Source organism: Labeo rohita, chromosome 22 (assembly GCF_022985175.1).
Source record: "Labeo rohita strain BAU-BD-2019 chromosome 22, IGBB_LRoh.1.0, whole genome shotgun sequence".
NCBI lineage: Eukaryota > Metazoa > Chordata > Actinopteri > Cypriniformes > Cyprinidae > Labeo > Labeo rohita.
The window spans coordinates 27,444,408-27,460,318 of record NC_066890.1 but is presented as its reverse complement, the minus strand read 5'-3'; the positions used below and the strand labels follow the sequence as shown (position 1 = coordinate 27,460,318).

At 36.3% G+C, this 15,911-nt stretch overlaps 1 protein-coding gene across 4 annotated transcripts in view; it reads right to left on the bottom strand.

Moving 5' to 3' along the window:
• nr5a2 (nuclear receptor subfamily 5, group A, member 2) overlaps nucleotides 1-15,911 on the bottom strand; it is a 75,708-nt gene that overhangs the window by 48,693 nt on the left and 11,104 nt on the right. For all 4 annotated transcript variants that reach the window (XR_007825253.1, XM_051094351.1, XM_051094353.1 and 1 more), the window contains one exon: nucleotides 11,850-12,544. Coding sequence is in view for 3 of the 4 variants with exons in the window: in XM_051094351.1 (XP_050950308.1) it covers nucleotides 11,850-12,544 (695 nt within the window). In the remaining variant the exon portion in view is untranslated. The remainder of the gene's footprint in view (nucleotides 1-11,849; nucleotides 12,545-15,911) is intronic.

Sequence of the window (15,911 nt, the reverse complement as noted above, 5' to 3'; positions counted from 1 at the left end):
TGTTACTTTAAGATCAGTTTTTGCTTAGAAATAAAAAATCTTAAAGGCATCTTTTCATGTATAATTTATCCTTACTGAATAAATGTATGAATTTTTAAACAACAACAACGACAACAACAAAAAGTGGTGAATGTTTGAGTGAAACAGTACCTCTCTCTCTCCATTTTTATTCAGTGAGGATAAATAATAAAAATAAAATAAATAATAAATTACATAGATTAACTACACAACAAATAAATTGAGTAATAAATTATAATAAATAGTAAATTAACTGCATAATAAATAAATAAAAAGTAACTATTTTTGTTACTTTTAGGTCTGTTTTTGTCATCTTTTCATTTATAGTTTATCTTTCTCTGTTTTATTTCTCTATATTCCTAGTTTATTCAGTAAGGACAAATAATAAAAAATAAAAATTTAAATAAATTAACTACATAGATAAATAAATAAACATTTGTTTATTTACATAAATAAACTAATAAATTATAATAAATAATAAATTAATAATCAGCACTTCTGGATGCTATTTTTGTTATTTTTAGGTCTGTTTTTGCTTCAAAGTAATAATAAAAGAATAAAATTATAAGTAATTTTGGCGAGATATTCTTTAACTCTGAGGCATAAATGAGCTGCGTTAGCGATTGGCCACTTCAAATGTCAATCAAACTGTCTCTAAACAGGCGGTTCTTGTCCAGAATCTGCTGTCAAAGTAAACTGGACGAATGTGAGACTTCTGATTGACGGACTCAAATAACAAGCTTATAATTACAATCCCCGTATTGAAATAACATCACGGCTGTGTATAAACTAATAAATGTTTACACTCATCTCTTCTCGTCCACCTACCCGTGATCCGCCTCGAACGTCTGCATTCGTATTAATTTTCCTGGCATCTTCAGGGGCCAGAAAAGCTGAACTTCGGCGCTGCAATATTTATGAAGTGCCAAAACACTGCATTCTTCCAGAATTCATGACAAGACATGGAGTTTTTGTCCAATTGTGCATTATTTATGAATGAAAAGAGGCCTTTGTGGACGTTCTCCTGCTGCCCATCTCGTCTGATCAAACAGATATTGTTACCAGTGAAATAGCAGAGAAAAAACAGGCCGGGAGTGAAAATATGTACAGGAGCAGGCCTTACGAAAACTCACACGCTATCTCCAATTGTGGCTGCTGCCCAGCCACTGGATATCATCTATCAGTGGACAAATGCAGGGACGAGTACGCCGCGTCTCAAATGAAATAATATATCTTTGAAAGCCTACGCCTGCACCGGGCCCAAAGCCCATATATCAAGTCTGAGCGGCTGGTGGATCCGGTCCAGGGGCCATTAACCTCCCACCTGTTTCCCCCCCTGTCCTTCACCACGCACCCCTGCCCTTGGTGCCGCTTCTGGGGCTCGTCGGGCCCCCCTCTCCCCTCGTGACAATAACCCCCCGCGCCACACGCCGATGTAAAGCGACTCGGGCCGAATAATTCAAATGCGGCGGACCAGGGACACGGTTACAAATCTCCGCTCGCGAGCGAGGCTGTTTGTCAGGACGCGCGCTGGCTTGACCTCAGGCCGTCTGCGAGTCACGGGGAGGGCAGGAGACGCCGCGGCCCGTCTGGGTTGTATATGTGGAGATGAGGATGGGGTGGGGAGGGGGCCGTATAAATCGCGCGCAAGTTCACAGATCACGACCGCAACGCCTTATTAATTTCTGCAGATACGACGGCCACCGAAATTACAGTCTCTGACCTGAACCTCTGAAATTGGACTGGCGGATTAACAAAAACGGGAAAGAATGAGGAAAAAGTGTTGCGACGCATAAAAATATTAATGGAGGGTGAAAATATTCCTGAAATGAATACAGCATGATATATTAATATGCTATTAGGACATTTGAAAGAAGGCTGCATTTTTTTTTTTTATTATCAAAAATACTGTAAAAAAGGTCATTTTGTGAAATATTATAAGAATTTAAAATAAGTGTTTTCTATTTGAATAGATTTTATAATCTAATTTATTTCTGTGATGCAAAGCTGAATTTTCAGCATAATTACTCCGGTTTTCTGTGTCACACGATCCTTCAGAAATCAGTCTAATATGCTGATTTGCTCAGGAAACTTTTTATTATTATTATAAATGTTAGAAAACTGTTTTGCTGCTCGTTCTTAGGGAAAATGTGATGCAGGATTTTTTTTTTAAGATTTTCTGATGAATAGAAATTTCTAAAGAACTGCAAATATTATTGCAATTATTTGCCGTTTTTGGAGTATTACATGCGTTTACTGTGTTTTTTTTTAGTAATTTAACACATAGTTGCTGAATATAAGTGTTAATTTCTTCAAAAAAAACCTTTTAATTAAAAAATTTATTTAATAAAAAATTTAAAAAATGCATTTATTTTAAAAGAGTGCAAATACACTTTTCATGCAAAACATTTCACATGAAACCTGCATGAAAATTGCAAAAATAAATTAAATAAAACATCAACAAAATAAATAATAAAATGAATAATAGCTAAAATAAAATAATAATAAAAAATAATCAAATTAAAATAATATATATATATATATTGTTCAGAGACTTCTTTTCTTTTAAATTTATTTGTTTGCAGTTTTAATATTTATATTTATTAAAAAAATTTTATTAAATGCACTGAAATTCATTTAATCTTGTCAAGTTTAATTGTCCACATACTTTTTGAGGCCACTGAATAATAATAATAATAATAATAAGGTATCTTCTGTCGTATCATTTCTGCAGAATATAGTATGGATTAAATGCACTCTGGGAATACCTGGAAAAATAATTATATTTTAATATATTTCACTGTGTTTTACTAGTTTAAAAGCTCAGAGTTGAAATAATTTTTTTAAATATATTTTTATAAAATTACATAAATATATTGTATTGCACAATACACAATTTAGTACTTTTTTATATTATTATACATTACATAATTAAATATTTAAAAAAATAGTAAGACTTTACAATAAGGTGTTATTTGTTAACAGTAGTTTATGTATTAACTAACATGAACGAACAATGAACAATACATTTATTACATTATTTATTAATCTTTTTTAACGCTAGTTAATAAAAATACAGTTGTAACTAATGTTAACAAACACAACTTGTGATTTTAGTAATGCATTAGCAAATGCTGAAATTAACATGAACTAAGATTAATAAATGCTTCAGAAGTATTGTTCATTCTCAGTTCATGTTAACTAACGAATCTTAAGTGTTGCCAAAAAAATATACACAATTCTTGACATTACTTGAATGAATGGTGACCATCTAGACCCTGTAACACTGAAAGTGCCATAGGGAGTGACGGGCAGCCACAGACTGTCCCCTATCTCCTGTCCTCTCTCCCTTCACAGCTGCTTTTTCAATAAGCACGAGTCTCACGGCTGGGTGCAGGTTGGAGAACAAGGCCCTAATACAGTGCTGCTTTACTTAATGGCAGGCCTGGTATTGTCATTCAATTCACCGTCGAGAGAGAGAGAGAAAAACGAGGGAGAGGGCGAAAAAAGTGGCTAACGGTCCCCGAGCAGCCGTGAAAGAATAAAAATAAATATTGGCGCCACATGTCAGGGTATTGTAAGTTTTGCACGGTTGACTTTTATCAGCTCGGAGGACTAAATTTAAGACAGTACATTTGTGGCACAATATCAGCGGTGATTAAGTTTACCCTAGTACATTGTGTGAGGGACAGAAAAGACGCAGGAATCCTCACTAGAACGATTAAGCTGGTGGTGAATCTGTGCGTTTTAATGCCATTGTGTGCTGAGGAAAAGCGAAGTGCACGCATCCTATCCGTTAAACAATAGCCCGACGTCCACAATGAAAGGGTGATCTCTCTATGGATGTGAATCACTCTCCACGTTATGGGCCGGGCAGCTAACGACAGAGCCAGGGGAGGACAAGCACGCACACGGGCCTCATACCAGCTCATATTGTCAATGCAAACACTGGGAAGCTTGCATCTGTTTCCCCCCCACCCGCTAAACATGACTCCCACCCTTAGCATGACAAACCAGCCAGACGACGGGGATGCTGCTGGCACGCACCTTCAAACACTCACACACAAACACGCCATGGTGCATACGGCAAGCATTTTAGCATTTGTGTAACAAGCAGTGAATATCTGGCTAGCTTCTGTACAACATTGTTTTCATTAGCAAGTTATCTGGGAGGATCAAATAGTGATTTTGACGTGGTTTTACATGCCATCTTGTTCATTAACCCCATAAAGCCTACAGTATCATATTTAGTACACACATTTCTAAGGTTTCTAAATTAGCAACATAGTTAAATTATGATTAAATTAACTTCTGCACAACAATAGAGGCTACAATAGCAATTTTGGCACAGTTTTACAAGCCATTTGTTCATTAACCCTATAATGCCTGCTGTTTTATATTATATATATATATATATATATATATATATGTATATATATATATATATATATGTATTTGCCATTTTTTGCCTTTATTGTTATGGGACAGTGTAGAAGTAACAGTAAGCGAAGAGGGAGAGAGAGAGCGGGCGTGATTCGGGAAAGGTCCTCGAGCCGGGTTTCGAACTCAGGACACCCGAAGCACAACTGTGCGTCAACACGCTGCCCACAAGGCTATTGTCGCCGACATTGATACATAAATTTCTACGGTTTCTAAAGTAGCAACATAGTTCAATTATGATTAAATTAACTTCTGTACAACAATAGAGGCTACAATAGCAATTTTGGCACAGTTTTACAAGCCATTTGTTCATTAACCCCATAAAGCCCGCTGTATTATATTTGATACACAAATTTCTAAGGTTTCTGAAATTGTCAACATAATTAAATTAGCTTCTGTACAACATTGTTTTCATTAGCCAGCTATCTGGGAGGATAAAATAGAAATTCTGGCAGGTTTACAAGCCATTTTGTTCATTAACCCTATAAAGCCTGCTGTATTATGTTTGATGCATACATTTCTGATGTATCTAAATTATCAATATAGTTAAATTATAATTAAATTAACTTCTGTACAACAATAGAAGCTACAATAGCAATTCTGACACAGTTTTACAAGGCATTTTGTTCATTAACCCTATAATGCCTGCTGTTTTATATTATATATATATATATATATATTTGCCATTTTTTGCCTTTATTGTTATGGGACAGTGTAGAAGTAACAGGAAGCGAAGCGGGAGAGAGAGAGGGGGCGGGATTCGGGAAAGGTCCTCGAGCCGGGTTTCGAACTCGGGACGCCCGTAGCACAACTGCGCATCAACACGCTGCCCACAAGGCTTTGGTGGCCACATTGATACATAAATTTCTATGGTTTCTTAAGTAGCAACATAGTTAAATTATGATTAAATTAGCTTCTATACAACAATAAATGCTACAATAGCAATTTTGACACAGTTTTACAAGCCATTTTGTTCATTAACCCTATAAAGCCTGCTGTATTATACTTGCTACACAAATTTCTAAAGTTTCTGAAATTATCAACATAATTAAATTAGCTTATGTACGACATTGTTTTCATTAGCCAGCTATCTGGGAGGATAAAATAGAAATTCTGGCAGGTTTACAAGCCATTTTGTTCATTAACCCTATAAAGCCTGCTGTATTATGTTTGATGCATACATTTCTGAGGTATCTAAATTATCAATACAGTTAAATTATAATTAAATTAGCTTCTGTACAACAATAAAAACTACAACAGCAATTTTGGCACAGTTTTACAAGGCATTTTGTTCATTAACCCTGTAATGCCTGCTGTTCTATATTTTTTTTTCTTGGCATTTTTTGCCTTTATTGTTAAGGGACAGTGTAGAGGTAACAGGAAGCGAAGAGGAAGAGAGAGAGAGGGGGCGGGGTTCGGGAAAGGTCCTCGAGCCAGGTTTCGAATTCGGGACGCCAGTAGCACAACTGCGCTTCTTGTCAACACGCTGCCCACAAGGCTATTGTCGCCGACATTGATACATGCATTTCTACGGTTTCTAAATTAGCAACATAGTTCAATTATGATTAAATTAGCTTCTAAACAACAATAAATGCTACAATAGCAATATATTTGCTATTGCCCTATAAAACCTTCTGTAGTATATCTGATACAAAAATTAACCCTATAAAGCCTACTGTATCATGTTCAGTACACAAATTTCTAAGGTTTATAAATTATCAGCATAGTTAAGTCTTAATTAATTTAGCTTCTATTCAACATTGTTTGTATTAGCCAGCTATCTGGGAGGATAAACCAGCAATGTTGACTTAGTTTTACATGCCATTTTGTTAATTAACCCTATAAAGCCTGTCATTTTATGTCTGATACACAAATTTCTAAGGTATAAATTATCAACATAGTTAATTTATAACTCATTTAGCTTCTTTTCAATATTGTTTTTATTAGCAAGCTATTTGGGAGGATAAAATAGCCATTTTAATCATTAACCCTATACAACCTGCTGTATTATATTTGATGCACAAGTTTCTAAGGTCTCTAAATGATCAACATAATTAAGTTAGCTTCTGTACAACATTCTTTTCATTAGCCAACTATCTGGGAGGATAAAATAGCGATTTTGACATAGTTTTACATGCCATTTTATTTATTAACCCTGTAAAGACTGTGGTATTATATCTGACACACAAATTTCTAAGATTTCTAAGTTACCAGCATAGTTAATTCATAATTAATTTAGCTTCTTTTCAACATTGTTTTTATTAGTCAGCTATCTGGGAGGGTACAATAGCAATTTTTGGCATAGTTTACAAGCCATTTTTGGTCATTAACCCTATAAAGCCTGCTGTTTTATATTTAATACACACATTTCTAAGGTCTCTAAATTATCAACATAATTAAATTAGTGTCTGTACAACATTGTTTTCATTAGACAGCTATCTGGGAGGATTAAAAAAAAAACAATTCTGGCATAGCTTTACAAGCCATTTTGTTCATTAAGCCTATAAAGCCTGCTCTATAATATTTGATACAAAACATTCCTAAGGTTTCTAAATTATCAGCATAGTTAATTCATAATTAATTTAGCTTCTATTCAACATTGTTTTTGTTAGCCAGCTATCTGGAAGGCTAAAATAGCAATTTTGAGAGTTTTACAAGCCATTCTGTTCATTAATGAACAACATGGCTTGTAAACCTATGCCAAAATTTCCATTGTAGCCTCCTAGATATCTCACTAATAAAAAAAATGTTGAATATAAGCTAAATTAAAAGTCTCCTAAAACAGTTTTTCTGCAAAATATGTCATGCCTATGGTCAACTGGTGGCTAAGCTAATTTTTCTCCTCTTCCTCGTTTCCCAAATTTTACAGCTTCACCGTCGCCCAAGTGTGAGAAATGGCCATCGGAATGTTCCTCTTGGTTTTTTTTCATGTGTCTGAACACAATAGTGAGCTCTCTTCAGAGATCCCATCATGACCAAATATTTATGAGAGCTGTAACCCAAGTCTAACTTATGGAAACTAAATCTTTAAACACTTGGCAGACGTTTCACACCCGGCTCTATTACGAGAGAAATTCTTTTGTTCTTACGAGGTTAATAATAGCGCTGTAAATGTAGATATATTTATAGCCGACTCACCACCCTCCCAGACAAGCCTTATATTCGCTTGTATTTCCTGTGTTTATTATACGCTACCCACCGCTCTGTCATTAGCTCACTCGCAGAATATTCGCAAACAACTTCGCGTTCATCCCGTAGATAAAGCATTTCTTGATATCTGAGGTGGTTTGGGGTTACCTACTATACATATATGAACTCTCTATGAGCAGGTGTGTCTGCTAGCATATGCTAGCAGTGTTTGTTTACACAGCTGCTGCTGTGTAAACACTAGTTTACTACTAGCGTAGTTTCATCGCTGATGAAACTTGATTTCAGTTATTACCATATTGATCCATAGCACCTTCTGAGAAATTTACAACTCACTAAATTCAACAAAATAGGCTTTTCACAGCATCCAATGCCATTAAATCCTGAATATATAGCTCTCATCTTGATGTTCCAGCTTTATTTGAGCTCTCGACAGATGAAGCTTGTTAAAACCACAACGTTATGTGGGATAAACCTCCATCAGCATCACAAAGCTCCATGGGTAACAATAGTCGTACAAGTGTTCGCTAATTAGAGTCAGGAGTGGGTTTAGACTTTCTAGTGCTACGTTTTTTTGTTTGTGCTTTTTCCGCTAGCGCTCCAGCGTACGATTTAGCGAGGGCACATGAGAGCTGCGCTAATTACAACTTCACCGCCACACCACGACTGCTAATGTCAAATTCGACAGCTACGCCCTTGTCTCTTTTAACAACTATTGTGTAAAACAATTAGCCGGGGCGAGAAAGTAGTCATAACATCAAGGGGAAGCTACTCCACCGCGGCGAAAGGTGAAGTGCAAACTCATTTAAAGGTAAATGATACAGACAGCAATTAGCCATACACAAATGCTAATCCATGCTAAAGTGGGAATACAATGCTTGAGCTAAAGAGTGTGAGAATGGATAATAAAGCTCTATAGGTAAGAGCACAGGGAAGAGCCTAACATTCAGCTTTATAACAAAGGCACGAAAACTGAATTATAATTTATTTTTGACTAGCAAAATATGTCGAAAAAAATTACAGCATGTGAAGAAAAACTTTGAATTGACAGAAATGTATGATTGGCCACTTATATTTTGATTTCTTCTATTTTTTTAGCCATTAACAATAGCTGTTTAATCCCAAGAGGTGCTAATGAAGTCACAGACGTCAGTGGCACTTTACTTTGGCTGAATATCCAGGTATCAAAACATTTAAAGCGGATGTTCACTCCAAAAATCAGAATCTGCTATATATTTCATATGCACTATAGGTCAATCCTCAGTATAAATGAATTCTAGTACATCTCATGAGCTATTGAACGTGATGAGAGGAAAACAATAAGGTGCCTGTAGCTCTAAGAGCACAAAATGAATGATTTGAATTGGGTGCTGTCAGATTTCCCAGTGGCATATCAAAACATGTCACGGGCGGGTAAAATACAGCACGCTCACGACCGAAATCTTTCACGAAGGCAGACATGCACGAGTTACTAAAACCCTCACAGTCTTCTCATTCCCATCAATATTTCTGTCAGACAGATGTGTATTGTGGAGAAAAAAAAAAAAGGTTAAAACAAGCGAAAAATAAAAAATGAACGACACCTGACTGGCCTCTTCGGCTGGTGTAGTAAACCGTCAATTATAGATCACTGGGTGTCAATACATCATTTGAAAAACTCACACAAACACACAATGTATTTTTCAGGCCATCCCAAAAAGTCCTCACATTTAGCCTTGAGACTCGGTCATTATTTATGGAAAGCTATGAACTAATTAACTGTCCGGTCAAATGGCAACATTCCTCTCATTCATATTAATAGTTCGACTAGTGTAGTGTTGAGTATGCTGGGAAACATTAATGTTTCATAGGTAAGATTCATCAAAACATCACATTATTCTGTTATTCGCAGTGTACGTGAAGCCTGTTCACACCAATTTAACTATAGTTTTAATAACTCTTCTAATACTATGAGAATAGTCCACACTACATCTATAACATTAACTTGAGAGAAGAACTACATTGTTAGAATCACTTTTTTTCCATTGGTGGCCAATCAGGAGCCACCAGTTGTTAAAGAAATAGAAATGTACTCACCCTCAGGTCATTCAAGATTCAGATTTGGAGAAATTTTGCACTACCCCACTTGCTCACCAATTATGTAAAAAATAAAAAAATCTATGATTATGACATTAAAGTTGTAATATTTCGAGAACAAAGTCGAAATTACGAGAATAAAATCAAAATATTTCAAGAATAAAGTCAAAATATTATGAGAATAAAGTCAAAATAATTCGAGAATAAAATCGAAATATTTTGAGAATGAGGTTGAAATATTACGAGAATAAAGTCGAAATATTTTAAGAAAAAAAGACGAAATACTACGAGAATAAAGTCGAAATATTACGATAATAAATTCGAAATACTACGAGAATAAAGTCGAAATTCCGAGAATAAAGTTGAAATATTTCGAGAATAAAGTCTAAATATTATGACAATAAAGTCGAAATACTACAAGAATAACATCAAAATATTTCGAGAATAAAGTTGAAATATTATGAGAATAAAGTAACCCTTTTAATACTACAAATACATGTGGGATTATTAGCAGAAATCGTACTATGTGTTATACTTGTGGGGACAGTTTGCTTGGGAATTAATATGTCTTCGATTGCATTCGTTATTTGTAGTGCAGCAGCCCCCCAATAGTAATAAGCTTTGTGCTTTTGGTACTTTTAATGTAAAACTACAATGTAAGTCTCAGCATTCAAAATCAGTTTTATAGTGAAATACATGTAATGTAAGTGTGTCTTACAATAATGTGCTTTTCAAGCTCTATAATACGGCGTGACACATTGCTGTATTCATGTGAATCAGTTTATTAAATACTGTTTTCTTTGTGAAAATTCCACTACCTGCTCTGCAAAAAGCATCTGTGGTGTCTTTCATTCCTCACATATATTTAATTAAAAACAACAATAAAACATTCTGAAGGTTGAAGTGGAATCCAGCTTGTAAACATAAGTTATATTGTTGTCTAACATTATATAACATTAATTGACTATTCACAAGCTGTTTTATTCACAGTATAATACAGTAAATAATTGCATATAATATTTAACATCTTCCATTCATTGTTTGTAGCACGCCAGCCACCCAGTAATCGCAATAATTTTGTGCTTTGTTGTCTTTAATATAACACAGCTCAGGTTTCAAATTCTGTCAATTGTATCATTGAAATACAAATTCTAAATATGTTTGTTTAAAGTTTATAGGAAGATATAAAAGAGAAGGAACATCAGAAGGCATGAAAAAAAAAACAGTATAGCCTAATTTAATGAAACAAATGTCTCATCACTGTAATCGGAAAGATGATTGTCTTAAACTAAAGCAAATACATTTATTCGTCACGCCACATTAACTAGCGTGAAAAACACATTATTGTAAGACATATTGTTTTGTATTTCTCTATAAAACTGACATAACTTGAAAGCTGAGACTATGGAATTTCTTCCTTCAATTTGCATATGCAATAGGCTAGAATATACTCTCAAAATATTATAACTGTAATCTAGTAATTGCGACGAATTAATTGATTTTATTCTCAAAATATTTTTACTTTATTCTCGAAACATTCTGACTTTATTTTTTGAAACATTTCGACTTTATTCTCGTAATTACGACTTTATTCTCAAAATATTTCAAATTTATTCTCAGAACATTTTGACTTCATTCTCTGAATATTTTGACTTTATTCTCATAATAATGACTTTATTGTCGAAATATTTCAAATTTATTCTCAGAACATTCCGACTTCATTCTCGGAAAATCTTAGACATGGCACTATAACACCAGCATACCAATGGATTCTCTGTTTCTTACAAAATGTGCACCTTTTTGCTTAACACGATGTTAACTGATAGACTGGTGTGATGTGGCGTACTTTTGGAGTATTGTGATGTTTTTAGCAGCTGTTTGGACTCTCATTCTGACAGCAGCCATTCACTGTAGAGCATCCACTGATGAGCAAGTGATGTATTGCTAAATTTCTCCAAATCTGCTCCAGTGAAGAAAAAACTCATCTACATCTTGGATGTCCTGAGGGTGAGTAAATTTTCTGCAACTATTCGTAAAACCTTCATACCTCCACATTTTTTGTGAATTATACTAAACTGTACGACAACAGACATCCATGCCAATTCACGCTTTTAGATCACTTGATGTTTCCGACCACCCAACACAAAACCAACAAAAGCGTCACATACCTTCAGTTCCCGGAAGAAGATGCTGCTCCTGGCCCATTCTACGATGGAGAACAGTGTCTGGTCGGCCATCTTGCACATGAGGCCAAAAGTGTTGAGTTTCTCGTGCTTGCCTCGGCTGGCCTGCTCCTGCTGGAGGTAGGCTAGAATCTTCGCTTGCACCTGGGGCTCGTCCGGCTCGCACTTGAGCAGCTCCACCACCAGGTGAGGGAAGGTGGGCGGCGATCCGCCCGCGTAGGCTTCTACGTACGGGTAGCCCATGAGGGACTCCGGCGAGCTTGTGTAAGGGTCGGGATACTCTGACTTGATGGTGCGGCTCTGAAAGTGGCCGTACGCCTGGTAGCCCTGGAGTCCTCCGGCGTGCGGCGGCATGGCCATGCTGACCGGCGAGGTGACGAAGGGACTGCGGTCAAAGTCTGCAGGTGGCAGGCCTGCGCTGGAGGAGCTGTGGTGGTGGTGATGGTGGTGGTGATGATGGTGGTGGCTCAGTGGAAGCCCCTTGGAGGCCGAATGAATATTCTGGATGGCAGAGGTAATGGTGAGGTCTGCTGGGACGGTTTGCATGGCTTGCGTCATGGCCTCCAGCTTGAGTCCGTTGGCCCGGATCAAGGCTTTCTTTTGTTGCTTAAGCGCCCGGTCTCGCTTGTACATTGGGCCAAACTTGTTGCGACCTCCTCTCATTCGATCAGCCCTCACAGCTTATAAAAGGCAAAACACAAAATGAGTCAGATATCAGTTCATGAGGAAATCACAGGATTGCATTTTTGGAGAAAATAAAAAACTGTAATAGATGAAGTGTGTCATTTCTGCACCACTAATGTCACCAAACGGAATTGCAGAAGTAATGACTGTTTCCTTGCAGGTTGTGTGTCATTCAGAACTAATTTTAAAATAATATTTCTGTCATGACAACTCTCGGAGGGATTAGCATGGCCAAAACATCTACAACATGCTGCTATGAGCATGTAAGAAATACTGCTGCTGCACATATAACATATATGAATAACCCCCATATAGATCTATACAGGTCAGTGTTGCCAAGCTATTTTCCCGTAGAACTGGGCTATTTTAACACTGTTGACGCGGGTTGTTTTTCATGTCTGCAGGTTGAAGTGACCCCAAAAACGTGATCTTTAGCCCATGGAATGCGAATTTTAGTAGGGGAACCCATCCATAAAATGAGTATTTTACCCCCGGAGCACGATTGGGCTAGTTCGACCTATCGGACTGTGTTATCTAGAGTTTCATGCCAGAACTTTGGATTTAAAAACACATTCTATTCCCACATTGCAGTTCGAGTTTAGGTAGCAAACAGGATGCAGAATTGGAATTCAAATTTAAATTTAAAGAAGTAGAATTCTAAGAAATTTAAATAACTATTAACTGTCATTTGTCGTTGACTGTCTCCTTGTCTCCTTGTCATTGGTCTAACAAGTAGATTAACAGCCACGCCCCCAACTCATGCAATTGCTTGAGCCGCTGCTATGTGAGTCTGGTCATGATTCTCAAACAAACATTGTTTTGAAAGCATGTGTTTATACATTTCAAGGGAGTAACCGACCAATTGCTTACAGTTAATTTGTTATGTTTACAAAAATAAAAGTATTTTAACATCAAAAAGGTTACACACTTCACTTTTTTTTTTTCACCAAAAAAATTTTTTTTTTTTTTTTTTTTTGAAAAACGGAATTGCTAAAGTAATTTTTAATTAATTAATTAATTTATTTTTTGCATTTTTGGTAGTAAATTGGAGACTGCAAAATTGGGATTTGAATTAAATTTAAAGAAATGGAATTCAAATTATTTAAATTTAAATAATGATTAACTGCCATTTTTATTTAGAAAAGCAAAGTTTGTAAAGATAAACTTTTAACGTTGGCATAGATAGATAGATAGATATTCCATTCCACTTTGACTTCCTGTTTAATTAAATTTAAATAATTCAACTCTGCCATAGTTTTGTAGTTATGCTATTGGTCTAACAAGCAGATAGCCCTGCCCCCAAACTCACGCAATTGGTTGAGTCGTTGCTATGTCGGTCGGATCAGGATTCTCAAACAAACATTGTTTTGAAAGCACCAGACTGTTTATACATTTCAAGGGAGGAACTGAAAAATTGCTTATAGTTTGTTAAATATACAAAAACAAAAGTATTTTGACATCAAAAACGTTACACTTCACCTTTAAACAGTCAGTTTTTGAAGTCTGGTACAAAGTCTCAGTTGATCTATACCACAGCAGAGAAGCCTTTAAACTGGCCACACGCTTTTATAGGCCGGTTATTTATTTGCTACAAGCAATCAGTGTAAATTTCATGTGTGAATTTCACATTCAGCAGTGTTAGTTTGTGTTGCCACCCATGTGACCCGTTTTTTCAAAGGCAGACCTAGAGCGAACTCAGCATAATCGAGCCAGAGGACACAATTTAGAGAGAAACGGTGCTAATGATTCAATATTAAACTGAAGCGAGACAAAGTCAAGCGGACGAGATCATCATTATGGCAAATAAATGAAGAGAGCGCCATTGCCCGGAAGCGACTCTGATCCCCGCCACAGGGCAGTAGACTCCACTTTCGTCTGCTGGGTCCCATGTTAATTATTTATGCTTAATTATTTCTCTTTTATGCTCCACGTTGTCGGCAGGTGGATGGCTGGAGGTTCCAGCAGCGCGTTAAACACACAGCAGCATATGCGGAGAGCTCGCGTTTGTCCGCGACTTGACCGGCGCTCGTTAGGCCCTAATATCTTGCAAAAGGAAGATCTTAAAAAAATAAAACAATTAAAAGAAAACCCTTGGTCCAACAGCTGCCTTGGGAGTAATTTTAATGGTCCTTGTCACAGCGGTGAGTGTTGTTGTCACTACGTGTGTGATCTGATTGATCTGGCGAGAGAGGAAGGCGAAGTGTTACCACTGCGATCCCGCTGACAGCTCTCGTAGCATCCGAAAACCATTCCTGAGCAACCTAGTAGGAGATTTTTTTTTGGTGCTTTTGGCCTTAATATGGTTGTTAAAAATGTATCCAATCAGAAAAACTGTGGTAAGTTTAACTATTAATGATTCCTGAGCAACAGGGTAATTAATGAGCTGGAAACTAATAGTCGGCCCTTATGGGAAATCACAATTAGACCTGCGACTCAGATCATGAATGCATGCCCCCATCCGCGAGCATACACGCTTACACACTCTGACACCATCCCCCTCTTCCTTTTTGTCTTCTGATAAGATTTTTTTTTCTCACAGCGTCTAATTAAACAAGGTTATTTACATGCATGTCATACTGATTTTTTGGCATAAGACAAGGGGTTTTGTGTGTGTGTTTCTGGCTGTGTTAATAATAGTATCAGTATTGTTTTAGTACACACTAGAACACAATACTAGTAGAATCACCTACTACATTTGCATTGTTTGTGCATTTCTGAGTGTATTCAGAATATCACACTACCAAACTTGTCCTAATATCACTGCAGTACATACTATGTATACCATGCAAATTTTCTGACCTTTCATGTGTTTCTGGCTCTGCTTGAAATGGCATACTACCATACTAGTACTATTGTTGTAGTATAAAGTATGCATACTATGCACAGTATGCAAATTTTCCGTATGCAAATAATGGCATTGTGTTTCTAGTGTATAGTACACATACTGTGCAGTATGTTTCAGTATGCATAGAATAACATTTTGTGCGTTTCTGGCTGTTTGAAATGGTATATTACTATACTACTTATACTAATGTTGAAGTAGTATGCACACTTACACTATGCACAGTATGCAAATTTTCTACATGCATATAATCACCTGCTACATTTGCTTTGTGTGTACACTTCCTCTAATATTCAAAATAGCATACCACTATACTACCATTGTTACAGTATATAGTAGACATACTACGCACATGATGCAGAATGACTTTCTTCGTGTTTCTGGCGATGTTAGAAATGGGATAATACTATACTATACTTCTACTGTTGCAGTATATAGAATACACAGTATGCAAATTTTTTCTATGCACAAAATAACTTTATGTGTGCTTCTGTTCTATTTAAAATAGCATACTACTACTA